The sequence below is a fragment of the Lissotriton vulgaris genome, chromosome 10 (assembly GCF_964263255.1).
Source record: "Lissotriton vulgaris chromosome 10, aLisVul1.2, whole genome shotgun sequence".
NCBI classification, from domain to species: Eukaryota; Metazoa; Chordata; class Amphibia; order Caudata; family Salamandridae; genus Lissotriton; species Lissotriton vulgaris.
The window spans coordinates 174,691,871-174,719,285 of NC_141698.1; the positions used below are offsets into that span (position 1 = coordinate 174,691,871).

Below are 27,415 nucleotides of genomic sequence, written 5' to 3' on the forward strand. Positions count from 1 at the left end.
GCGTAGTTGGTGACTGTTATGCCAAAAGAATCAGGGGACGGAGGTAAAGATTGAAAAGAATGGGGCTGATGGCCGAGGCATGGGGGACTCCCTGACCAACCCTCCTGATGTTGGATTTAAAGAGTGGCAGGGCAACTACCTGGTGCCTTTGATCGAGATATGAAGTGAAGACCGCTGCACTCCCACTGTAATTATAGTATTAAAGAGTTTAAGTTAGTTTTCAAAATCTTATAGGTACTGCAGGTGTTCACCTCCTGGATCCCGAGGTGCTAGAAGTCAATAGTGCAGAAAATCTTACAGCGAGTAAGAATAACCTGCAGTACTCTTGAGCATAAATATGCTAAATGTTTATAAACAAGGGTAATCACAAAATACAATGTAGGTTTTACTCCACGATGTTTGCAATAGTTTCAACTATTTATTCATTCATCATCATATTGAATTCATATGATTGGATAATCACGACGTGTTTTCCAAAATTAATCTTCGATAAACAACATGTTAAATGTCCACATATTTTAGGATCCCCAATGCATTTCGCACAGCAGTGCGCTTCCTCAGGGGGTCTGTGAAATAAATAGAAATGGAGCTTCCATGTAATCACAAAATATTAAGGAGCACGGCAATACAGTTAAATATCAATGTGACTGGAAACTAATGTGCCACCAAAATTACAATAGAGTTTCCCACATGCACGTGTGGTAAAAAAGATAGGTAAAAGAACCATGGTGAGTGAATAAGAATCGTAGGTGTCCGATGAGTGAAAAGGAAGAGCCTTAAAGGGTGCTGAGATTTGAATCATAATGGTCGTCGAGGATACCATCAAGCCATCCCGTGTTTATAAGAACAGTGAAAAAGTAGATTGGAAATGTGCGCGAGTGTGAAGAAGCTCAAGAGTTTGATCGAGATAGGACACCAGCCATTCAAGGGCCAAGCCCGACACCCCAGCCTCCGTCAGTCCCCTGACCAGGATTGCATGGCTGACCGTGTCAAACGCGGCCGACATGTCGAGCAGCACTAAAAAGGCTGCTCGACCCTGGTCGGCACGCATTCGAAGGTCATCGAGAACAGTCACCAATGCCGACTCTGTCCCATGTGCCGGTCTAAACCCAAACTGAGCCACATCCAAACAATCAGTAGTCTCAAGAAAGTTGGAGAGATGTTTTGTGGCCAGTTTCTCTAGAATTTCAATAGGGAATGGCAAGAGGGAGATGGGCCTAAAGTTGGCTGGGCATGTGGGGTCCAGATTCTCCTTTTTAAGCAGTGGGGAGACCACCGCCAATTTCCAGCAATCTGGAACCCGTGCTGAAGTGAGAGACTGGCGACAGATGGAAAAAAGTGGGGGAAACAGCTCTTCACGAAAAAGTTTCCAGAATTTGGGTGGAAGAGGATCAGAAGGTGAGCCAGAGGACACCCCGTCAGCGAAAGAGCAGACGTCCTCAAAAGATGGTAGAGGAAAGTTGCTCAGCTCACCTGATTTAGTACACTCCTTCCTATTCTCAAACGAGATGGAATCGTGCACAGCACGGCCAGTTGACGAGGGAAGATTGTTTAAGATGTTGGCAATCTTATCCTCAAAGGCCTGTGCTAGCGAATCACAGAGAGCTTGAGAGGCCGGGATGACATTTTTGGTACAGCCAGGATGGGCCAGGTCCTTTACGATCTTAAATAAGGCCTGAGATTTATTTACAGCTGCCATCAAAGATTCTTCTAAGAATCTAGCTTTGGCAAGCTTGATCTGGATTTTATAGGACGCCAGTGCTTGTTTGAAGAGGACTCTATGTGATTCCAGGTACTGTTTCCTCCAGGTCCGCTCAGCCTGTTTACATTGGAGCTTGAGCTGCCGAAGTTCTTCCGAGTACCATGGCATAGCAAGATTAGTCCTATCTTTGATTTTTCGCAGCGGGGCCAAAGAGTCCAGAGAAGCCGAGATTCGCTGACAGAGAGTCTCGTAACTTACGTCCACATTCGCTCCCAATACAAAGCCATCTGGCAGCAGAGAGGGCAAGATCGTTTGTTTGAGGAGTCTAGACCATTGTCTCCCCATTCTAGTGCCCCCCACACTCCCTTTCTTTAATGGAGCACTAGTGCACTAGAGGGAGAACTGGACGAGGGCGTGATCCGTCCAACACTGAGGCAGGACGTCACGTATAGCCGTTCGACAAGCGTCAGCAAAAAGTAGATCAAGAATATTGCCCTTTGAATGGGTTTTGGAGAGTACCAGTTGTTGTAGCTCAATATTATGACAAGCTTGGACCAGCTCTACATAGGCCGTCTTGGTCGGTCTCTCTAACCAAAGATTGAAATCCCCTAACACCATCAACTTTGTGTGGGAGTGGGAGAGATCGTATATTAAGTCTATGAGCTCAGGTACAGCAGATAACGAGCTAGCCAGGGGTCTATAACATAGTAGACCCGTGAATAGCACGCATCCTTGGTCCTTGATGGAGAAACCCAATGTTTCGCACCCAGCGATTGCCTTGATGATAAGCTGGGAGACGTCAAGAGTCTGCCTAAAAATTAATCCAGTTCCACCTCCTCTGGCTCCCATCCTGGGATTATGCCTTATTTTGAAGCCAGTGGGACAAGCTGTCCCCAGTTCCACCAAGCTAGTCGGTGTTGTCCAAGTCTCTGTCATGAAGAGTACGTCTAGATGGTAAGAATCGATAAGTAACGCAATTTCTTCACAGTGTTTGATGAGAGATCTCACATTTAACAAGCCACAGGACAAGGCAACTGGGTGCTTACTGGTGGTGATATACTTTCGGTTACTGAGTGAACCGAGATTAAGGCGTAAAAGTTCATCGCGGGAATAAGAGTAAGAAGTTACATCTTGGTTCCGAGAGGCAGAAATTTCGGCGCCCGGCGCGTCCTGTGCGCGAACGGGCGCAAACGGGCTTACCTCTGGCGCATCTCCGGCGCTCCGCCGGCGCCCCCGCTGCGCACCTACGCTGCGCGCTTTAGGGGCGTCCATCATATAGAGCCGTATACGCAAGAGTCCTGTAGTGCGATCACTAGCCCCCCAACCAAGATGGTGCCAGCAATTCGGCACTCCCTGGTTCCCTCACTCACCCAAGATGGCGGCTACCAACACCGCAGCGCGATGTCCCCAGGAGCCCTAAGGTGCCCTGAAGCGCTCGAATTCCCACAAAGTGCGGAATGAGGTCACAATTATAGTGCGGGTAAGAGTGGTACTAATAACACGCTATGAGAGAGGTAGCGCCTAGCGCCAAGATCGACAGCGCGAGCGCGCAGTAAAGTAGATTAATTTTAAAATAATTAAAACAGCAATGCGGGAATAGATTCTGCAGCGTGCAATGGTCATGTAAGTCTGACCTGTCGATGGGGAAGTTCTGCTTTTATGCACTTCCAGACGCAAGAGTCCTGTAGTGCGATCACTAGCCCCCCAACCAAGATGGCGCCAGCAATTCGGCACTCCCTGGTTCCCTCCCTCACCCAAGATGGCGGCTACCAAAACCGCAGCGCGATGTCCCCAGGAGCCCTAAGGTGCCCTGAAGCGCTCAAATTCCCGCAAAGTGCGGAATGAGGTCACAATTATAGTGCGGGTAAGAGTGGTACTAATAACACGCTATGAGAGAGGTAGCGCCTAGCGCCAAGATCGACAGCGCGAGCGCGCAGTAAAGTAGATTAATTTTAAAATAATTAAAACAGCAATGCGGCAATAGATTCTGCAGCGCGCAATGGTCATGTAAGTCTGCGATATGCGATAATACATAATAAAATATTATATAAAACTTACCTTGGCTTCCCGCGCTGACTCCCGAGACTGCAGACTTCCGACTCCCGCCGTCCTGGATTTTGAATGCGTCTGACGTGGTCTGGGCTCTCGTCAACAGGAAGGCTGCAGGCAACCTCCCTCCCCTCCACCGCAGCCAGCACCGATTGGTTCGGACGGCTGCCCCAACAGCGTCATTTCTCTCAGTCTGTATGCTGCAGAGAACGGAGAGGAGGAAGCGGAGTACTTAATCGCTGTATCCTATCTACTTTATCAGAGAGCATTGCAGTGGCATTCCTAGCTGCAGTTAAATCTGTTTGCATCTGAACAATAACCCTCATTAAATCATCCATGGTGGCCATAATGTCAAAACTCTCAGACTGGGAGGAATATTATTCGTGGGCTCACTATTCTGTCAGGTTGCTTCTTCCTCAGGGTCTGGAGTGATGATATAAGGGGCCCACCTCTCAATACCTCCAACTCTGATTGTAATGATTACACAGAGTATTGAAGTGATTAAGCGGGGGGAAAGGGAACAGCTGGGAAGAAGATCTGAAAAGGAAAAGTTACTCGCAAACAAAAATACACGCACTTTCCTTCGCACAAAGACGTAAATTAGGACATCAGATTCTGTCCTTCAATCAGGAACTAGCTTAAGAGCTTTGTGGCTTGCGTTTATTCAGACAATCAGACCCTTAGTTGACCTTTCTTAGATCCGCTATATTGTGGTGATAATACTTCACTTCAGTATCAACTGCTCAAAGGCATAAGCGGCAGAATTTGGTTTAGGTCTTTCTATGACTAGGTTTTCAATCACCTAAACAATCAGTGTCTTATATTTCCTTATTTTATGTGACTTAAAAGTGTTCCCAAAAACATTCATGGAACTACTATAGAACAAGAATCACACTCGTGAATATGGTAAATGATCTTGAAAATCAAATTGAATTTTCCTAATAAATCACTGAAATGGTTTTACCAAGATTCGCAATCTTATCTGTAGAGTGGACCTCTGTCTCCTTTCTCTCACTCTGCTCCTTCACTCGTTTTTCTACCCTTTCTATCTTTCACCTTTCTGCACCTCTGCTCTTTTGTGCCTTATTTCTGCCCATTTTCCCTTTCGCTCCTTCACTCGTTTTCACTCGTTTTTCTACCCTTTCCATCTTTCACCTTTCTGCCCTTTTCTGCATCTCTGCTCTTTTGTGCCTTATTTCTGCTTATTTTCCCTTTTTTCTTTATCCCTTCTTTCCTCCCTTTACCTTTCCCCGCCGCTGCTGCCCCGCGGCCCCTCCCCCCCAGCGCGACCGGCCCAATCCAGCTCCTCTCCCCGCTCCCGCCTCCCAGCTGTCCAGCCCTCCCCGACCCCTACTTAATGGCGGCCACTGGTGCACCGAAGGCGCGTCAAAGGCAAGCACGTCTGCGCCCGTCCGCGACCAGCACCAGGAACCCTGGACCTCCGCCCCGCCAACGCTACGACCCCGCAGCACTCCACGCACTCAACCCAGGCTGCAACAACAACTGCAAGCTAGCATCACCAGCCGACACCCATGGACCTTTCAGCTGTCACCGCTGCCGGCACACCTGCAGCACCGCCAAGAACACGGATCCAGCACAACCCGCCCCCAAGAACACAACCGAACCGAAGACCCTGCCATGCATCCTCCTCAACGTCCGATCCCTCCACAAACACGCCACAGAAATCTGGGACCTCCTCGACAGCACCACCCCGGACGTAGCATTCTTCACCGAAACCTGGACCAATGCCACCTCGGGACCGGACATCGCCATCGCCATCCCGCAAGGATACAAGATCTCCAGGAAGGACCACCCCACCCACCCAGGAGGAGGAATCGCCATCGTCCACAAATCTAGCCTCCGCCTGAGCACACTACCTGACGAGTCCACAAAACTGATGGAACACCTTCACTTCAAGATACTGGCTTGCCCCACCGCCGCCCTCCGAGGAACCCTCATCTACCGACCCCCTGGACCCCGCGGACCCTTCACCAACTCCATCACGGACATTATCTCCCCGCAGGCCATCGCATTCACCAACTACACCCTGCTGGGAGACCTCAACTTCCACCTCGACAATCAACTGGACCCCAACACCACATGCCTCCTGGACAACCTCCACAACATTGGACTCTGCCAGATCGTGACAGAGCCCACGCACTCAGCAGGACACACCCTCGACCCCCTCTTCACTACAGGAAACTCCATCACCTTCAGCCACACCACCGAACTCCCATGGACCGACTATTGTTGCGTCCACTTCACCTTCAGAACACACACCATCCACAGACACCAGCACCTGCTTCCAGAAAGAAACTGGACCAAAATCACCAACGACCAGCTCACCTCCTCACTCAACAACTCCACCCCAACCATTGCGGAAAACGACGACCCCAACAACGCAGCTCGAACCCTGCATAGATGGATCTCGGACAGCACCAACACCATAGCCCCCCTCAAGAAAAACAACAATACCCGTGCCAAGAAAGCCAGATGGTTTACCACCTAACTTCGAGAGTCCAGGCGCATATGCCGCCACCTCGAAAAGGCCTGGAGAAACACCAAATCCACAGAAGCCCACAACAACTTCAGAGCCGCCACCAACGCCCACCATCAACTCATCAGAGAAACGAGGAAAAAAGCGATTGAAGACAGAATCTCCACCCACGCACACAACAGCAAGAAACTCTTCAGCATCATCAAGGAGTTCGCCCAACCCACCAGCGAGTCTACTGACATCCCTCCCTCACAAGACCTCTGCGACAAACTCAGCACCTTTTTCCACCACAAAATCAAGAGCATCTACGACAACTTCGACAAAGACAACCAACACACTGAACCCTCACGAACCACCCCCGACACCCGGAAACCAGCGATTGATGACTGGACAGCCCTCACCATCGAAGACACACTGAAGACAATGAAGTCAATCCACTCAGGGGCCCCCACGGACCCCTGCCCCCACCACATCTTCAACAGAGCCACCGATACCATCGCACCCGTGCTCCACCACACCATCAACCGCTCCCTGGCGACCGCCTCCGTCCCCGACGACTGGAAACACGCGGAGGTCAACCCCCTCCTAAAGAAACCCTCAGCGGACCCCACCGACCTCAAAAACTACAGACCCATCTCCCTGCTCCCTTTCCCAGCGAAAGTCATCGAGAAAGCCATCAACAGCCAACTCGCCACATTCATTGAAGAACACAACATCCTCGACTCCTCCCAATCCGGCTTCAGAAAAAAAACACAGTACGGAAACCGCCCTCCTCGCCGCAACAGACGACATCCGCACCCAACTGGACAAAGGAGAAACAGTAGCCCTCATCCTCCTAGACCTATCAGCGGCGTTCGACACAGTCTCCCACCGCACCCTAATACGCAGACTTTACGACGCAGGAATCCAGGACAAGGCCCTCGACTGGATCTGCTCCTTCCTCTCCGGCAGGACGCAACGGGTCAGACTCCCCCCAGATTGCCTCAACTCTCGACTGTCCTTCTACACCCCCTCCCGCCAACTTCGCTCTTCCAGCCAAGCCTTCGCCACTGTACCTCGCATCAACAAGACCACCATGGGAGGCAGATCCTTTTCATACCTGGCTGCCAAAACATGGAACTCACTCCCCGCTTACCTTCGCCTCACCCAGAATCACCTAGCGTTCAGAAAGCAGCTTAAAACGTGGATATTTGACAAATAATCCCCTCCCCCTCCTAAGCGCCTTGAAACCCTCTGGGTATGTAGTGCGCTATACAAATTTTATGACTTGACTTGACTTGACTTGACCTTTCCTCTCAGACCCCACACCTACACCTGCGGAGTACCCCAGGGCTCCTCCCTCAGCCCGACGCTCTTCAACGTCTACATGGCTCCACTTGCCCCCATCGTCAGAACCCACGGACTCAACATCGTGTCATATGCAGACGACACCCAGCTCATCCTCTCCCTATCCAACGAGCCCAACACCGCCAGACGCAACTTTCGAGAAGGCATGGAAGCCGTCGCCAAATGGATGAAAAACAGCTGCCTACAACTAAACACCAACAAAAGAGAAGTACTCATCATGGGCCCAAACCCAGACGCCTGGAGCAACACCTGGTGGCCCACCGCCCTTGGAAACCCGCCAACCCCCACAGACCACGCACGCAACCTGGGAATCATCCTGGACTCCGAGCTCAAAATGGACCGCCAGATCAAATCTGTCTCATCTTCCTGCTTCCACACCCTCCGCCTCCTTCGTAAGACCTTCAAATGGATCCCCCTCGAACACCGAAAGACAGTCACTCACGCCCTGGTCACCAGCAGACTACTACGGCAACGCACTCTACGCCGGAATAAACAAAATCATCATCTGCAAGCTACAGAACATCCAGAACGCCGCCGCAAGACTGGTCCTCAACCTGCCAAAACACTGCCACATCTCTCAGCACCTGCGCACACTCCACTGGCTCCCCGTCGAGGCGAGAATCACCTTTAAGATGCTCACCCACGCACACAAGGCCCTCCACGGCACCGGACCAGCATACCTGAACAGCCGGCTCAAATTCCAAGCACTCCCAACGGACCCTACGATCAGCCCAGCTCTCCTATGCCGTGGTCCCCCGCGCCAGAAAGACCAGATCGGGAGGCCGCTCCTTCTCCTTCCTCGCCGCCAAAGCATGGAACGCCCTTACACTAGGACATAATCATAATAAGGACATAATCATTCCAGATCTAATAGATCTCACTGGGCATTTCGTTTATTGTGTGAGGTTTAATGTGTCATGCATTATCCATGTTACAATGTTACTACCACCTAAGAGAGTAAGCCATGTTGACTTAAATTTGGTATGAATGGGGAATCAGGTGCCTATGGGGAATAAATTGCATCTGGAGTTTAATGATAATTGAGACACTGGTACACCATTAGTAACCAGCAGCACCCATAAAATACTGATACAGCCCAGTTGCATACAGTGACCCCAGGATCCAAAGCAGGAGCGGAGAGAGATACAAAGTAGGCAGGGAAAGCAAAAGAGGGGGAAGACAGGGTTGAGGGGCAGCAAGACCTAGAATGAAAGGTGCAGAGGCAGGGGGTGCAGGAACAGAACGGAGAGGTAGAGAGATAGAAAGGGAGCCACAGAGAATGTGCATTATGGTAGTTGAAAGGCAGGTGCCTGAATCCAGGAAGCAAACAAGAAGCTGTTCAACTTCATAGTTATGTTATTCAGTTTTTCAATAACCCTAACTGGCCCATTGCCTGGGTGATTGGTGATTAATAAAAAAGTAAGTTAATATGATAGCAAAATTCCCTAGAGTGTCTCCCCTAAGGAGCACTGAAAGCGATTCCTTTGCATTTGGTTGTCAAGTTGGAGACAGCTCTGAGTCGCAAGACAAATAATCACATCAGCGCTGCACCCGACAGTGCGACTGGAACAGTATTTTTATTATTTAAACCACATCTGTTCCAAATTCGGCAGAGGAGCACTTCTGCATATTATCCTGGAACAATGTGCCCGTGACTGAGATGCAGCCAAGCAGACTCTATCCTGCAAAGAACGGTAGCCTGCTCTCCACCAGATCAGCTTCCTGATACATCATACACAGTTATTGGGGGGGAGTTTGGGTTGTGGAAAGGGATCTGGCAGGGGGTACTCCCACTATGCTCTCGATAGTGTACGTAGTTTTAGGTAAGAGTAAAAGTACATATATAATCAATTACACTGTAACATTATAATGTTTGAACTGTTTATAATTTCCACCACTCTTGTAATGCTGGTTACAATGCTTTGTTTCATCCAACTAATAATTGCAACTCATGCTTTTTACACAAGAATATAATTGTTTCAATAAGTGTTTGAAAAGCCAATTCGTATCATTCATGTGTTTCCCTTGGGCATGCCGGAGTAACAACAAAAGGGTAGATTCCCCAATTTCCTTGGTGAATTAAAGTGGTCATGTCTTGAGGTTCCAGATACCATATGGTACCCTGGAAGGTTAGGAGCACTTATTTTTTTTTTTTTTTTTTTTTAAATATATTTTTATTGCAGGAATTAGTAAATCGTTACAGTATCGACCAGCTTTGTATCATAAACAATATCAACTGAACAAGACCCACTGGCCCCCCACCTTCAGTCCCGAACACAGCCATCCGGCCCACAACCCTGGGGTCGGGCGGCGAAATGCAAAGGGGGATCAGTTGGATGTTTGAGCTGGTCCGGATGATTCACTGTCCGTCATCTGCTTTTCTAAACAAGCCTATAAACCCAAAAGAAAAGAGAACCCCCACCCACAAAGAACTACTAATCAAAAGAAAACCCACCCAACCCCACCACCAGCGTCAGGGAGCCACCTACACAGGATCTGCCTTGGGACCCACGGGGAAAGCAATAGGACCATCAGTTCAAACGTTTACCGGGACTCGGGGCGAGTCGCTTCTTCACTCTCAGAGTCGCTGGGGGCACAATAATCCCTGAGGGCCTGCACCAACGTTTCCCATTCCAACGCGGCCTCCTGCGCCTTCTCATTACGCTGCCTCCAAGCTAGTTGATATCTCAGCGCGCTCTCCCCTGCCGCCCATTTCAAAAGCTCATTGTGCCATCTGCTGCCTGTCGGACCAACCCGTGCCTTCCAGTTCCTGGTCACCTCTCGTTTAGCCAGGAGGAGCCCTAGGTCGATAAATTTACTAGTGATTTTATTTCTGGGGGTATGGGGGAACCAGTGCAGGAGCCCCACCGCCGCATCGAATGATAGGGCTCTCCCCGTCACCTCCTCCAGGGTCGTCTCTACTTCCCGCCAGTAAGATGACAGACTTGGACAGGCCCATAACATGTGTAGGAGGTCCGCTTCCGGAGCCGGACACCTAGGGCATGCCGCCGAATTCGTGGCAAAATATCGCCTGATTTTCACCGGGGTTAGGTATGCTCTATGGAGAACGTAATAGTGTACCAGCTGAAAACGGGCGTTGCGTGTGCCCATCCAGGCTCGTCTCACCAACTGGGACCAAGTCGTCTCCGGGATCTCCCTACCAATGTCCTCCTCCCAACGGTTTCTGAGAGTGGTGAGAGGAGCTAACCCTTCGTTAATCAATCTGCCGTAGAGGCAAGTGACCGCCTTCACCGTGCCCGCCGACATCATCACGTACTGGCACACCTGAGATAAGGGGGGTTCCTCCTGCCCGCTCTTCCAGTGTGCCTGGATCGCTCTCATAATGGCCGAGTGTAGCAGAAAGTCACCGCGGGGGATCTCAAAGCGGTCAATAAGATCTTGGAAGGACAAGAGCGCTCCGTCCTCGTATAGATCCCCGACCAGCTGCAGGCCGGCATCCTCCCAGGCCGCCAAGCGTGACCAATCCCCTCCATGGGGGAGGGCCGTCAACATCCCCAACGGTATTTCAGGTGCATACGGGATCCTCAGTTGGCCCCGGGCGTGGGCCCGGTTCCAACACAGGCGGATAGTCCGCTCCTCCATCGACAAGTCTCGAAGGGCCAATCGCTGGCGCAGCGCTATAAAGGATAGAACATGCCTGGCCATGCCCGTTCCCCTTCCGTCTTCCGGGCCCCGGAATTCCCTGGCGACCTCCTGGGTGAAGGTCTGGAGCTGCGCCGCCAGATAGTACTTTTCAAAGTCCGGCACCGCAAGCCCCCCCTCGTCTTTCGGCCTCATCAGGGTTTTGAGGGCAACCCGCCGGCGGCCCGATCCCCAGAGGAATCCGACCACCATAGAGCGTAACAGTCGAAACGTGGCCGGTGGGACCCAAATCGGTAGAGTCCGGAAATAGTATAATAACCGGGGAAGCGCCACCATTTTAAGCAGGGCGATCCGACCCGCCACCGAAAGCGGCAGCGTGGCCCAGAAGGCCATGCAGCCCCGGAGTGCCCGAATGCTGCGGGCAACGTTCCCGTCTAGTAGGTCAGGGTGTTCGTGATAAACAAATACCCCGAGGTACTTAAAGCAGTCGGGTTCCCACCTAATCTCCCTACTGAGGGCAGGGGCAGGAGTACCCCTGCGTATCGGAAAAAGACAGGTCTTGGGCCAATTCACACGGAGACCCGAGACCTCCCCGAACTCTGTGAGCGCCGCCGCCGCTCCACGTAAAGCGTCGAGCGGGTCCTCCAGGGAAAGCAACAGGTCGTCTGCATATAGTGAAACATAATGCGGGCCCGCAGGCGTCCACAAGCCCGTATAATGGGCTCCCGATCGAAGGTGCAGCGCGAGTGGCTCCACCGCCAGCGCAAAGAGAAGTGGGGACAATGAACACCCCTGCCGCGTGCCTCGTTCCACCGGATACCGCGAGGAAATCAGTGGACCCGCCCGGACCCTGGCCGATGCAGAGGTATACAGAACCGTGGTCCACCTGATAAAGCCCTCCCCGAGGCCGAATCTCCGCAGCACCGTGCAGAGGTAGTCCCACTCCAGGCTATCAAAAGCCTTCTCTAAGTCCACCGACAGAACGACCGGGGACGGGGCATCCACAAACGGTTCCCCTAGCAAACGGAACAACCTGCGGATATTCATAGTCGTGTTCCGCCGTGGGATGAAACCAGCTTGGTCTACATGCACCAGAGAACTCATGTGTCCCAGCAGCCTCGAGGCCAAGATGCTGCTCAATATTTTATAGTCCACCGTCAGCATCAATAGGGGACGGTAGGACCCAGGGTCGGACGAGTCTCGGCCTGGTTTAAGGAGAGGAACCACCAACGCCTCACACATCGAGCTCGGGAGTCGCCCCAGCCTCTTCGCCTCCCTGTAGACCACCAATAGTCGAGGGGCTAGGAGGTCAGCGTAAGCTGCATAAAACTCCACCGGCAGGCCATCAAGGCCCGGGGTCTTGTTTCTCGCCATCCGTTTAATGGCCCCGCGGATCTCCCCCAGCTCAATGTCGGATCCCAGGGCTTTCGCCACTTCCTGCTCCACCGTGCGGAGCTCCAGTGGACGTAAATAATCCTCAAGTCGGTCAGGGTCTCGTGCGGAGCGACTACGGTATAAACATTCGTAATAATGCCGGAAGCAGCTAAGAATCTCCGGTTGGGTGTGTACCTCGGTGCCATCCGCCTGTCGCATACTTGTCGTCGATTGGGATTGGCGCGTAGGGTTTGCCAACCACGCCAACAACGCGCTCGATCTGTCCCCCTCTGCGATGGAGCGGACCGTGTAGGCCTTATAGTCAAAACAGTGGAGCCGTTCGACCTCAGCCGCCACCTTTTCCCTCGCCTCCGCCGTTCGTATTTGCAATTCCGGGTTCCGGGGCGCCGAAGTTCAAGCTCGCGGAGTTTCCGATCCGCTGCATCTAAGTCAACTAGGACAACACGCCGCATGCCCACCTTCTTAGAAATACAGTAACCCCTCACCACCACCTTAAAAGCATCCCACTCTAACGCTCTGGTACTCGCGGTGCCGCCGTTGGATGCAAAGAATTCCAACACCTTGTCCCCCAGGTCCGCCCTGAAAGCACTGTCCTCAAGGGTCTCGGGTTGCAGCTTCCAGGTGGGCACCGTCGGCCTCCCGGGGAACCAGCGAAGGTCCAGCAGGAGGGGGTTATGGTCCGAAATGGTCCTGGATAAGTACTCGGACCTGACCGCCGCCGAGACCAGTTCGGGCGACCCTAGAAAGCCATCTAGTCTGACGTGTAACTCATGAAGGCTCGAAAAATACGAATAGTCCCGAGCCGCGGGGTGATGTGCCCTCCAGATGTCCGTCAAACCCCAGCGAGTCTGCCAATCCTGACAACCCTTAGCTGTGCGACGAACCGGAGAATCGCGAAGCGGTGGATGCGAGCGATCAATGTCTACGTCCACTACGGAATTGAAGTCTCCGCCAAGCAGAAGGGGCCCGGAGAAGAAGTGGGCCAACGAGCCCGATAACCTGGAAAGGAAGGCAGTCTGGTCCATATTAGGAGCGTACACACAACAAACGTTCAAGTCCCTCCCTCCCAGAGTTCCCGAGATGGCCACATAACGCCCCTCTGGATCTATCACTGTTCTCGTGACCTGGAAGGGGACCCCCGCCCTGATCCATATTAGCGCCCCTCTGGCATAAGCGGAGTACGAGGTGGAAAAGACCTGCCCCCGCCATCTACGCTGTAGCGCCGCCCCTTCCGCCTTGTTCAGATGAGTTTCCTGCAGCAGCGCCATTTGCACTCCCCTACGCACTAAATAAGCGTGGACCTTGTGGCGCCTGGACATAGTATGAAGCCCCCTTACGTTCCAAGTGACACATTTCAAGTTAGCAACATCAGCCATTGTCCCATAACGTTCTCGCACAATCTCCCCATCCGGGTCCCCACAAAGAAAAGACATCATTCCTCCCAGCACTGATGGCGGCCATTTTCCCCAACCAAAACCAAACCACCCAAGAACAAACCAAACCCTCACCCACCCCCCCCCAGAACAGGACCCAAACTATACCATCTAGATCCCATCCAAACCTCGCCTTCCACCAACCCAATAACCCCTACTAATCCCACGGTCGCCACCGTGGGAAGGCCTTAAGGGCCAGGTGCGGGCCGGGCGGAGGCAGTGGGCCTTCGAGGCCTAGGCCACCAGGACCATAGCAAGCCCTAAACAGTGTCGACAACCTCTCCCGGGGCAGAAACAGGGTCACCCCCCCCCCCTCCTTCTTTGTCAGCAGCTCATGGACGGCAACCGCCTCCCCCCTGCCGGGCCCCCACCCAAAATAAAGCAGCACACCCCGTTACCCTTGTCCATCCAAGAGGTCCTCCACCGATTTCGGTGTGATCACCGGTGTATGGGCACTATCAGTCACTGAGTCCTCCGAGTCCGATGGTGCCACCTCTTCGCCCAGGGTTTCCTCCTCCTCGACGGCCTCGTCCCGTGCACCCGACAACTCCGACAACACTTCCAGCACTCCCCTCCGCTCCGACGACGTCTCTGCAGTGGAGGGCCCTCCCGTGCGGCCGCGGCGATTCCTGATCCTCCTGGATCGCCGTCTCTGTTCCGGCTCATCTGCCTGTTGGGATGAGGAGCCGAAGCCATCTTTCCCTGTCCTGTAAAGCTCGAGCCAGGCACAGACATCCTCCGGGGTGTCGAAGAACTGAGTTTTGTCGTCGACTATAATGCGGAGCCTCGCAGGGTAGAGAAGCGAGTACTGGATGCCCTCGCTCCTGAGCTCGCGCTTGACCGCCAGGAAGGAGAAGCGCTTGCGTTGAGTCTCGTAGGTGTAATCCGGAAAGATGTTCACCTGACTGTTCGCTACTTTGAATGGACCATTATGCCTGGCGGCGTTGAGGATCAAATCCCTGTCTCGAAAATGCAATAATCGCGCCACCACCGGCCTCGGGGTGCGTCCTTGTTGCGGCGGCCGCGCCGGAACTCTGTGGGCACGCTCCAGAGTGTAGAAGGAGGATAGCCCCTCCGGGGCCACCGTGTCGCGGAGCCAGGTCTCCAAGTATGTCACCATGTCGCCATCCTCGATTTTTTCCGGGAGGCCCACTACACGAATGTTGTTCCGCCGGTTGCGGCCTTCCGCATCCTCCGCCCTCTGCTCCAGGGTCGCAATTCGGGACAGGGCGTCCTTCATCGTCGCAGCCAAGGTTCGCTGCGCCGGCTCCAAGGTTTTCACCGAGCTCTCCACTTCTTTGACCCGGTCCGAAAGTTTGCCATGGTCCGCCCTGAGGAGACCTAGGCTCGTCGCCACCTGGGCAATGTCCTGTTGTAGGGCCGATCTCGTGGTCGTTATCGCTTCCAGGACGCGGTCGAACTGCCGTTGCATCGACGCGCCACCAGAACTCTGTGGGTCCCCAAGCTCTTCTTTGTCCTGGGCTTCCGAGTCCGAGGCGGTCGGGGTAGGCCCCTTGGCTCCTCTAGGTTTCCCCATGTCGCCGGGGGCACTCCGTGAAGGTCCCGGAGTAGGTGTCTCCGGGTGTAGACGTCGATCACGACTCTCCCGGCTACTGGTCCTCAGATCGCGTATGGGAGACCTCCGTCTCCAAGGCCTGTGGAGACTTCTCCGCTTCGACTCACGCCACTGCCACGGCGTCCGAGGGCACCGATGAGGGGGCGGAGATAACCGTCGCCGTGCCGGGCAGGCCCGCTCACCCGCTAGAGATCCAGGGCGAGGGTTTCCAACTCCACCGGACGATGTGTAGCGCCAAGGTGTCGCGCCTCCCATGGAAGTGGGCTGGCCGGGAGGACGCAGCTAGGTGCGGAGTCGCGAGACGGGCCACCGCCTGGATCGCAGGGCGTCCGCTCCCGGGGTCCCCTATAACGTGGGCATCCGCCCGGCCACCCAACCGAGTGCAAACTCGTCGTGAGAAATCCAATCCAATAGACAGCCAGTGCAGAGAGCAGTCGGGGATGGCGAGGACGGGCGCCTGTCGCTGCCTGCGACGCTCTTCCAAGGTTAGGAGCACTTATGACGCACAGTGAGTGAGCTAGGAATTAGGCCAACATACTCAAATGATATATGTGGAGTTAGTCCACCATATTCCGACGGTTATGTTGTTCAGATAAACAGTCCTACTTTATTCATAGGAATCGTATGACACCAGTTCTCTAGATAAGGAATTAATGCAGTTCACCTGCCACAGGCATTTCTTAAATAGTTGGGTTCTGTGGTGTTAGGGTTACGGCAGCAAATGAATGATACAACAGGCTTATATTTGGCATTTTTCTGCTTCTCAAATGTAATTACACAGTTTGAATTTTTGGCAAAGCTTAGTAAGATGTTTGTTTTCTAAACAAAGATTTATTGATTTTAAAAAGCAGCACTTTAAAATGTATAATATGTAGCATGCACATACATCATATGATGTTTAAACATTCACTGTCAGGAACACCAAAAGTAAATAATTGTGAATTATAAACAAAGTCACCATTGTAAGTCGAAATGTTTATATATCAACAAAAGGTCCTGTGATCAATGACTTGCTGTGTGTCAGGTAAGACATATTAGGCACAGAAAAGCAAACAAATAAAAAGTGTATGAACAACTATCTAACCTAATCTCCCCACACCTGCAGCATATCTCCCTCCCATGATAGGAAAAGGAGTCGGGTAATAGCGGCAAAAGGAGTTATGTCACAGGAAGCACATCATGGCGGGAACAGAGACCAACGAGGAGCCCTCGTAATAAGTCAGCTGAGCCTCAAGTAAAAGGCCAAGTAACATGTTTAGTTCTGGAGGGAATTACTGATCTACTGTAAACTAATTTCTCTGAACCTCTGAACTGCTCCAGGTCAAACTAAATCTTCAAAAATTAATACAAGACACACTTGAACTTGTATATAATATTTAGCCACCTGAGGTTGTGCATTTTACTTGATGTTAAAACAGTGCAATAGGTTGTGGTATCAAAGTATTGATTAGATGCCTATTAGATAAATAATAGGCATTATAAATAACTTATAACTATTCAGTTAGTAAATGTTATCTTTGCCTCTAAAGAACAATGCCTAAGCAGCTATCTCGGAAGTATACCATATTTGTTCCTTAATTAATGGTTGTAATGGTGCGATTTAAGGAGTTTCAGTATCCTGGTCAGCTAAATGTAACTCTAGCAAAGTTCCATGAACATTTTTTAAAACATAATAATTTAACGTCATGTACCCATCTTCCTTGTACACATCCTTATCTTTCTGCCACTTCCACCTTAAAGAGAGGGAGCAATTCTTACCCAACAAATCCCAGAAGTGCTTCTGATCAAATACATCACGGCTCTCCCTAGATTCTCCTTCTGTAGGAAAAGAGCAAATGTTAACTATGACTTGGACATCACATACAAAACTATAAATAATAACATGCCAGACAGAGGGTGGGGGGGACTGCGGGAAAGAGGCAGGTCCCTTGGAGGACATAGATTGGGAGGTGGTACTGATGCACCCCGGAGAGATAGCTATCAAGGCAAGGTTACACCTTGTACAATATAAGGAGCTACACAGAATTTACTATGATAAGGACAAACTACACAAAAATGGGATGGTCAGAGACACCATACTGTCCTATCTGAAAAACTGTCAAAGGTGATTTTTTTCCACACAATATGGGCATGTCCCGAGATACAGGCATATTGGGAGACCGTAATCAAGACACTAGGGACAATACTGGGAATGACACTGCTGGTCAACCCTAGATTCGTCATATTGAGAATCCCAAGTAAGGTAGACATTTTGAGGGCCCAACTAATCTTCGCCTCCCTAGGACTGTTGGTGGCCAAGAGAGATGTGGCCAGGCGGTGGGAAGTGACAGAGAATCCCACAGTCCAGGAATGGACAAGAGGGATGGATCTTTATATGGCTGCGAAGCACACCACATACCTAAGTAGGGGATGCCCCAGAAAATTCTGCAAAATTATGGGGTCCATGGAGACAACATTTTGGGCCTGACCTATGGGATGACACACAACAACCCATGTCGCAAGCAGCACTGGGGGCCCCTATGGTTAGTAACTAAGAACGGCCGGAGTAGAGAGTGTGCCCAGTCATTCTTTACTCTGGGGCCCAAAGGGAGAGTAGTTTTTACAAAAGAGCAACGGTACTGAAATAAAATACCATAAAGTAATGGGAAAGGTAGGGCTTCTGTAGAAGAATGCAGGGTGTTAATGCAACCAATGATTGTAGTACTGTTAGATGAATGTATTAAGTATCGGACAATAAAAAAGATTTCTAAAAATAAAGAAAACAATGACTCAGACATTTCTAATATATATATTTCACAGCTCTGAAATTAAATGCAGTGCAGGAAAAGAGGAAGATGACTAAGTGAAATTAGTATGATCAGGTTCAGAATATGCAATCAGTCAAGGTTTTGATGTGAGGAGGCAAAGTAATAGGCTATGTGAACCGGGCAACTGTTTCTTTGGGATTCAGTATATGGAGTACACTAAATCTACTGACGAAGGAGTCATTTAATGAGAATCTTTAGGTGACATACGGTCCCAAACGTGACTCTTTCAGAGGCGCAGCAGATAGACGTTAACCAACATCTCTTCTCGGCGGAACGGCGGACAGCTGTCTAAAGTTTTAGATGGTGTGGGAAGCAAAAAGATTGTGTTATGAGTGGGGCTACAGTGTATACGTACAAGGTGAGTAAACATTTTGCAAGCATAGACTGAATAGTGTTTAAGGAACAGTCCCTCAAGCACAACTTTCCCTTGCTTCAAGACATCCCTTGCTACCCAAATCCTTTTAGAGTATCAAACAAGGTTTGATAGGTATATTCTGGTCCTCTGGGCTTCCAAGATGCACTTCTTCCTCGCTTCTGCTATCCACTTCAGGAAACATCCTTCATAGGGATGGTAGATCTGACCTGTCCGTAGCCACTTTGCCTGTTGTACGCAGTTCCTCTTTAGGTCTTGCCTACAGCATTGCTTTAGCAATGCTTGTTTTGGCGAGATTATAGTAAGGCTTTCAAAAGTCTACCCAAACTGCGGATCGGGTACAGTTCATGTGAGCCAGACGCGTGCACATCGCCAGCCACATCGCACACCATTTGTCTGAGCCTCGGCATCAGACTTCAAAGGAAGCCGCTCCCCAGCCCCCCGCCACGCAATGCCACTCCCCCGCCCCGCCACGCAATGCTGAGAGCTTGTTTTGCTGAGCAGCGCTGCCTCACTAAAGTGTCTTTCCACTTCCATTCTTGATCAGTTGCTGATAAGACGCATATACGCACATACGAGTGGATGCACGTACGAAATACAACATCTTACTGGAGCTGCTGTGGCGTCAATACTCATAAGTGTATAAACGTCCACATCATCACACGGGACACGTATATTTCACTTTTTTTTCCAGTCGATGCTGGCTAGTTTTCAATTCCTTTCCAAGCCTCTTATAGAATCATGAGGTTAGGGCAACAATACTAATGATACACCTCTATAGTTACTCCTGGTCCAGTGAGGAAGGAATGGGTTCTGCCAATGAATCCATGTAAACAGAGGTCCTCGACCCTTCAGAAATACTCCCTCAGCAAGCTACAATGTGCAGCCTGGCTCTTGAGTGGCTATGTCTTCAGTGTTTAGTAGTTTGATGGTATGGCTGGCAGTACCTCAACAGTTATGGTGCCAATTGAATGGAAGGCTTAAATCAACACTGGCCCTCCACTTAATGTTACCACAATAACAGGAGCATTTATTTCCAGAACTATGAGGGGCTCAGTCTCCAATTTCTCCAAGGTGGGTTTAAGACATGTAAACTTGTTTATAGCAGAATCAGCTATGAATGGGAAGATAAGAAACATCAGCCCCTTGCTGCTTTTGTTTCTCACCCGGTCTAGAGAATTGCCACAATGACACACAGCATTCTCTTCTCTACAACAGGCTTCATGTACTTTCTTAAACCCAAGGCGCTCCTTTGAGGAATGCTGTTCCTGTTCTCATGGTTCTGACTGTGTGTCCCTTCACTCGATCCTCTATAATTGCTGATGCTACAGTGACCAAGCTCATGTTTCTTTTCACCTCGTGAACAGATTTCCCTCCTTTCTAGGTTTCGCCTGCACATCGCTTGCGAAATATCTTGTAATGATACAAAAAGAATCTTAAATAGGCCCATTACTTACCTTACCTTACCTTACTGTTGGGTGGCTCCCACGCCACTCTATGTTCATGCCTTTTGGCCAGCAGCTCCTTCTGGACTACGAATTATTCCTGGGCTTCCGAGTCTTCGTTCATGCTGTGGCGCATGGACCACGTACTGCTTCCTGTAGCCAGTGTCCTTCCACTGGCCGCAGGCACTCTTTTTTAGATCGAAGACTACCATACAGCAAAGCTGTCTGGTTTACTAAAGACATGTTGGGGATATTCAGAGAGCTGAACTGGGAATGCATTCCGCTTACTGATTACTATTGGCTTTGGTTTTTAACTCACATGTGCTTGCTTTCTATTTGCTGGCTTTATTTGTTTTAAGCTGTCAACCATGTATTCATTCTTCCCATGGAGTATATATAGCCTGATAACTATCACTCCTTGCTTTAGGATGTCCAGTATGGCTTTGTTCCTCATTTGGAGCAAGCATAGCCTTTTTTACTGTATGCTTTCAAGAGTGAAAGCTTTCTGTAAACAGGCCTTTACGTTTTGTTCTTATCTGGTCACATTTGCAGTGTATTCAAATACAGAGGTCAGATGTCAGCCTCTGTCTTCCAAGGGAGAGTGGTGTTTAATTTTCTTTCTCTGACTTCAAAGTGAGAGGCTTTATATGATAATCTGGGGGTGTGAAAGGGGGTGGGTTTTTCCCTTTAATTCTGTGTACAGTTTTTTGGTCTTTTTCTTTTGCTCAACCGGCCTTTGTCGCAGCTTCTAGGTTTTGCTAGCGCGTGAGAACTTTGAGTATTGTACGCTCCACAAATGGATTTTACTTAATTAATAAAGGCTTTTTTAAGCACACAATACAATTTAAATGTCTGTAAACTATGCAAATACTTCAGAATAAATCAGAATTACGAAAGCAGAAACAAAGCAAACTTTTTTGTAATTCTAAAGTGTGCTGGAGAGATATCTGAATACAATCAAAACAAATCTATTTACTAGGCGATGCCATTTCGACACATTATTGTTTTTGCGCTGTATAATTCTATCAGTAAAACTGTATCTGTGCAAATGTAATGGCTAACTCAATTGAAAAAGTGTTGCCTGTAATGACAGTGCACTACCACACCAAGCATACTCCACTCCACTATAAGACACTCCACTCTACTCCACTCTACATCAAACTATGACACTGCACTCCACTCTTTGCCACTCCATGGCACTACGCCGCTCTACTCCACTTTACGCTACATTTTTCTCCACTCTACGCCACTGCATTCGAACTTTACAGAACTTTAAGACACTTTAGTCCACTCTTCGCCCCTTCATCGAACATTACTCTATTCCACTCAACTCTACTCCACTTCACCGCGCTCTATACTCCTCTGCTCTATGACGCTATATACCACTCAATGACTCTCCACTCTACAATACCCCTCAGCACTCTACACCACTCCACGCCACTTTACTCCACGCAACTCCAATCTACGCAACTCCAATCTACGCCACTCCACCCCCGGCACTCCACAAAGGCATCGTCAACCTCCTGCCTTGGCAGCTACATCAGGCTTAGTGGGTTTGATGGGCCTCTTCTGTCTGCAACTCGGCAGACAAAGGTTCAAAATTAACATGAAAGGGTGGGAAGTTGAGTGGGATGGATCGATGGAGGGGTGGATGGGTGGATGGATGTGTGAAAGGGTGGGTGAATGGAAGGATAGATGATGGGTGAAAGGGTAAATGGATGATGGATGGAGTGAAAGGCGGCGTTGATGGACAGATTGATAGGGTGGATGGATGAGTGAAAGGGAGAAACGAAGGGTGGATGGATGAGTGAAAGGGAGAAAGGAAGGAAAAATTGTAAATTGATACTTGTAAATGTAAATGTAAATGTTTTTTGTAAATGTTTTTGTACTTGTATAGCGCACAGCTACCCACAGTGGGTTTCCCGGCGCTTGTACGAATACCGCAAGGGAACCCTTCCTGGCTTTCCCTGTGAAGTGTCCACTCCTGGGCACCCCCATGGTGCAGACCGGGCATCCCTCGCGTTGTGGGGGCCGTTGTGGAGACTAAGCAAGCTATTGCCCAGAGTTGCAGCGTGGGACCCATGATCAGAATAGGCACTGAGGCGAGAATATCCGGTATGGGGAATTAATGAGCCCGAGACCCGCCGGGGCAGGAATCGAACCCTGGTCCCTGGCCAGAGCTCTGCATCGAGGTCTGCCTGCTCTAACCATTGAGCCACACTTCTCCACTTGTATAGCGCACTACTCACCCGCAAGGGTCTCAAGGCGCTTGTACGAATACCGCTGTGGAACCCATCCTGGCTTTCCCTGTGAGACGTCCACTCCTGGGCACCCCCAAGGTGGAGGCCAGGCATCCTTAGCGTTGTGGGGGCCGTTGTGGAGATTAAGCATGCTATTGCCCAGAGTTGCAGAGTGGGACTCCATGATTGGAATAGGCACCGAGGCGAGAATTATCAGGCCCGTGGAATTTTGAGCCCAAGACCCGCCGAGGCGGGGAATTGAACCCTGGTCCCGGGCTAGACCTCCTCTGCATCAGGGTCTGCCGCTCTAATCATTGAGCCGCACTTCTCCATGATGGATGAGTGAAAGGGAGAAAGGAAGGAAGGATGAGTGAAAGGGAGAAAGGAAGGATGGATGAGTGAAAGGAAGAAAGGATGGATGAGTGAAAGGGAGAAAGGAAGGAATGACGGATGAGTGAAAAGGAGAAAGGAAGGTATGACGGATGAGTGAAAGGGAGAAAAGAAGGTATGACGGATGAGTGAACGGGAGAAAGGAAGGTGGCTGGATTTGCTATTCTCCTGGTTTTTTTCTGGCTGAGCGGTTGAATCACCTCAAAATGTAATGACTGTGACGAGAACGAGTTGGACTAAGAGTAACATATGGTCCTCAGGAAGCATGTAATACATTTAAAGAAGTAGTACTTGGATGAAACTAAAGAACATTTAAACCAGTTTCCTAGTTCACTTCAAGCAACTCCAACTTCCGCAATCCATGATAAAGATTGACTTTGATATCAAAACATTCAGAACACTAAAGAAACCGAAGGGAGACTATTGCACTTTATAAATCTACACTGTAAGCAAATCAGTTTCCAATGTTGCGCAGCCCAGCTCTCTGTTGCCTGTTTTCTTACTCTTTCTCTCTCCTTTCTTTTTCCTCTTTCTCTGTCTCTACATTTTCGGATCTTTGCTAAATAGGCCACGCTGTATGTAATATGCTGTTAAAGTTGGACACGTGACATGTGCTGGTCGTCAGAGTTGGCCAACAAGTAAGGCTTGTGGTATGCTCACTTACTTACCACGCAACTTTTCCAGTATGCTATGCAGGGTCTCCGCCTGATCCCGCAGCACAGACAGGGCGCTCGTGGTGGTCCCAACCGCTGCCTCCATTACTGTACCTTAAAGAAGGAACGACCTCCCACAGCGCGGAACCATATGTAGTGCCTCGCGCAAAACCCGGACTCTTCAACAAGGGACTCCCGATCAGACTGAACACGCAACGCAACGGAACGTTATGTCAGGAGACTTTTGTTTACCACGGACCCTGATTCGCCAGACTCACTTTCTTGCCCAAACCGGAAGTAAAGACGGACCCATATAGTACGAATCCCATAGACAGGACTGGACTCAGTGAAAGATGGGTCCTTCATGCAAAGGTGTATTCTGCTGGAAGAATATGACTAGAGTTATTAGATAGTCACAAATAACATTAGATTGCATGGTGGCTAAGTTACTGTCCGCTAAAATCAGATCTAAGCTGAGATGCAGGAGATGCGCTCTTCTAATGTAATTGACAAGAGTGGGTAGAAAACTATTCGCCTGACTCCAAAATGGCCGCGCTGTGGACAATTGCGATTGGTTTAACGTGAGAAGTTCATCCTCAGTCTAGGGGGGCACTGGAATTATGTGGTGGGGAGGACCAAATTATGCGACAGGCTTGGCTAAATTATATAGGAACAAAAGTCAAGTGAGTGCAGTTTTATTTTTTTTTATTTAATGTAGTTTTATGTAGCGTGAACTTTACCCAAAGGTGTCGGAGCGCTTTACAAAAGAACTAGGTAAGTTACATAAGGAACACATGATACACTAAGCACGTTAACAAGTTACATGTATACAGTTACAAAGGTACATAAGAAAGACTGAGCATGCTAACAAGTTACATATATGCAGTTCCAAATCTAGCTATTTGCATATTTATAATGTAAAAAATAAAAGGTGTCAGTAAGCAGGAGTAACATACATAATTTACAAACTTGACCTAATGTGAGTGCTAGATGACCGAAAGGGTCAAGAAATGGGTTGAATTATTCCAGGAAGTGCCTTTGGAGGAGGAGAGTTTTAAGATCAGTTTTGAAGGTCCGGAAAGAGGTGGTGGTTCGGAGGGATGGAGGGATGAAGGGATGGAGGAAGTGAGTTCCAGATTCTGGTTGCATTACCAGAGAAGGATTAAGCCATAAATCTTTCCATTTTGAAGGTAGGAGGTTTGAGCATAAAGTGATCCGCATTAGGTGAAGGTCTAGAACCTCCAGAGATTTTGAGTTTATTAGCCAGCTAGCGTGGGGTGGATGTGTGGAAGAGTTTGTGGGTGATTCAGGCAGTCTTGTAAATTGACCTTGCTTCGATAGGAAGCCAGTGAAGAGACAACAGTAAGGGTGTGATGTGATAATTTCTTTTAGCCCCATATACGAAGCGAGCTGCTGAGTGGAGGATATATGTTAGAGGGGAAAGGTGGGATTTGGGGAGGCCAGTAAGGAAGGTGCAGTAGTCCAATCTGTAAAGTCCCAAAGATTGGACCAAAGTTTTTAGGTCTTGTTCAGGAAAGAAGCGCCAAAGCCCCCAGAGAAGGCACAATTGGTAGCGAGCATGCTTGGTGATGGCTTTGATATTGGACTGTAAATTTAGCCTTTTATCTAGGATGACACCTAGAGATATGGCACTGTGAACAATGATAGGTTTGTTCCTGAGAAAGTTTAGATTGTTCATCCAAGCTTGGATAGGAGGAGGAGATAGTGAGTTCGAGAGGAGAAGGAATTCTGTTTTGGAAGGATTCAAAATTAGTTGATGAGTTGACAGCCAGTGGTGGATGGAGTTGAGAGTGGTGTTGAGGATCGAAATGTCATGAGTGGGAGATAACTTCAGGTAGATTTGGGTATCAACCGCATAAAGGTGATAATGGATTTCAGATTTTTTTAGGAGATTACCCAGTGGTTCAATGTAAAGGTTGAACAGTGTGGGTGCGAGGATCGAGCCTTGAGGGACGTCTTAGCCAACATTTTTGTTTGTAGCTCAAATGGATCAAAAGTTTCTAAAAATGCACAAACACATTTTGCTGCATACTGGAAGGCTGTTTTCAAAGGTCAACTGGTCCCCTTCCTGCTGCTTATTACTGAATTTTGATGTTAAAGTTGTACTAATGAGGTCAATCCTTTCCCCAGGTAGTGTTAATCTGTGGAAAAATGCCAAAATATTGAAGTAATATGATCACTAAATGTGGCGCATTATGCCACATAATTTGCCTATGCTGGCATATGATTTTGTCCTGTCCTGCTGCATAATTCCAGTTCCCTTACTATGAGTTTTGAAATTTACAGTATTTCTTTTAAAGCAGCTTGCAGACATTGAGGGCAAAATGGGTTTGTTTATCCAGTCTGCTAATGAGAGCAAAACTATTTTAAACTTTTTACGTTATTCTCAAAAAAGCTATATTGCTATTTTTAGGCAACTGTGGTAGCATGTACTTTAGAAAAGCCATAAATAATGAGTGCTTGTTAGGACGGGAATGCCCAGTGCATTTTATATGCGTGTTAGAAGTGGGGGTCTCTAGTTGGCAGAGATTTGTACCTTTGTCCAAGTAGGGACCCTTCTTCCTAGTCAGGGCAAGGGGGATAGACTTCTAAAATAACCCCTGCTCACTTCTTTGGTAGCTTGGCACGAGCAGACAGGCTTATCTCAGAGGCAGTCTGTGAAGCATTTGTGCCCACATACAGTAATACAGCGAAAACACAACAGTTGGACACCACACCAGTTTAGAAAAATAAGTTATATTTATCTAAACCAAATTAAACTACAACAACAAAAATCCACAATACAGTAATCAAAATATGACTTTTAAAAGGTAGAAACAGTTCTATCCTTAGCAAACTATAGATGCAACACTTTCAACACAAAGTACCTTGGATGCGTCAAAATCATAAACGAAAACAGCTGCAGGGGAGGTAATGCGTCGGTTCCTTACTGCTATGCTGGGGAGGTGATGGGTTGATTCCTTATTAAAGGGGAGGTGATGCGTCGGTTTCTTACTGCGCGGGGAGGAGATGCATCGGTTTCTTACTGCGGCCCCAGTGTTGATGTATATTTGGCACCACGGTGCGATGTGTGAGGATTGGGGAGCATCGATTCTCTATGCGGCGGCAACGGCAATGTGTTGGTTTCTTCAGCCGCGGTCCCACGTTGCTGGTTCTTGCAGCCGCACGTCGGAATCGGTGCAGTGATCTCGGACCCTGTAGATCGGTGCTCTCGATGCAGCGTGCAGCACTTTCTCCAGCGCGAGCAGGCGATGCGTCATTTTCTTCAGCGGCACGATGATGATGCGTGGAAATTCTTTATGCACAGCGGCAGTGCATCGGAAACAGGTGTGGATGAGTCACTCTCCAGCTCCCAATAGCAGGAACAACCCCAGAGGCCTAGAACAGTAGCAGGCACCTCTTGGTAGGTCAGAACTCACAGCAAGGGAGATCAGGGGAGCTGGGGGTGAAGTCTTTGGGTTCCTGAGACTTCAAAACAGCAGGCAAGCTCTACTTCAAGACCTTGGAGATCTTCCTCAAGCAGGGGAAACAGCACACAGCAAAGTCCTTGTCCTTTGGCACCTCTTGGTAGGTTAGAACTCACAGCAAGGGAGATCAGGGGAGCTGGGGGTGAAGTCTTTGTGTTCCTGAGACTTCAAAACAGCAGGGAAGCTCTACTTCAAGACCTTGGAGATCTTCCTCAAGCAGGGGAGACAGCACACAGCAAAGTCCTTGTCCTTTCCTTGGCAGAAACAGCCACTGCAGGCCAACCACAGATAGCCTACAGCAACGGGGCTGTACTTCTCCTTCAGTTTCTCCAGCTCTTCTCCTTGGCAAAGGTTCCATTTGAATTCCAGAAGTAATCTAAAGTTCGGGGCCCCAATATTTATACAGCAATTCTCTAT

The 27,415-nt window shown here is 49.4% G+C and overlaps 1 protein-coding gene across 1 annotated transcript in view; it reads right to left on the reverse strand.

The window, feature by feature from the left end:
• LOC147684931 (cyclin-D1-binding protein 1 homolog) overlaps positions 1 to 23,752 on the reverse strand; it is a 484,280-nt gene extending 460,528 nt beyond the window's left edge. Inside the window, exons 1-2 of the mRNA XM_086939740.1 lie at positions 23,526 to 23,752; positions 17,361 to 17,420 (exon numbers count right to left, since the gene is read on the reverse strand). Coding sequence (XP_086795866.1) covers positions 17,361 to 17,420; positions 23,526 to 23,616 — 151 coding nt within the window. The 5' untranslated portion in view covers positions 23,617 to 23,752. The remainder of the gene's footprint in view (positions 1 to 17,360; positions 17,421 to 23,525) is intronic.
• Positions 23,753 to 27,415: the final 3,663 nt, after the last annotated feature.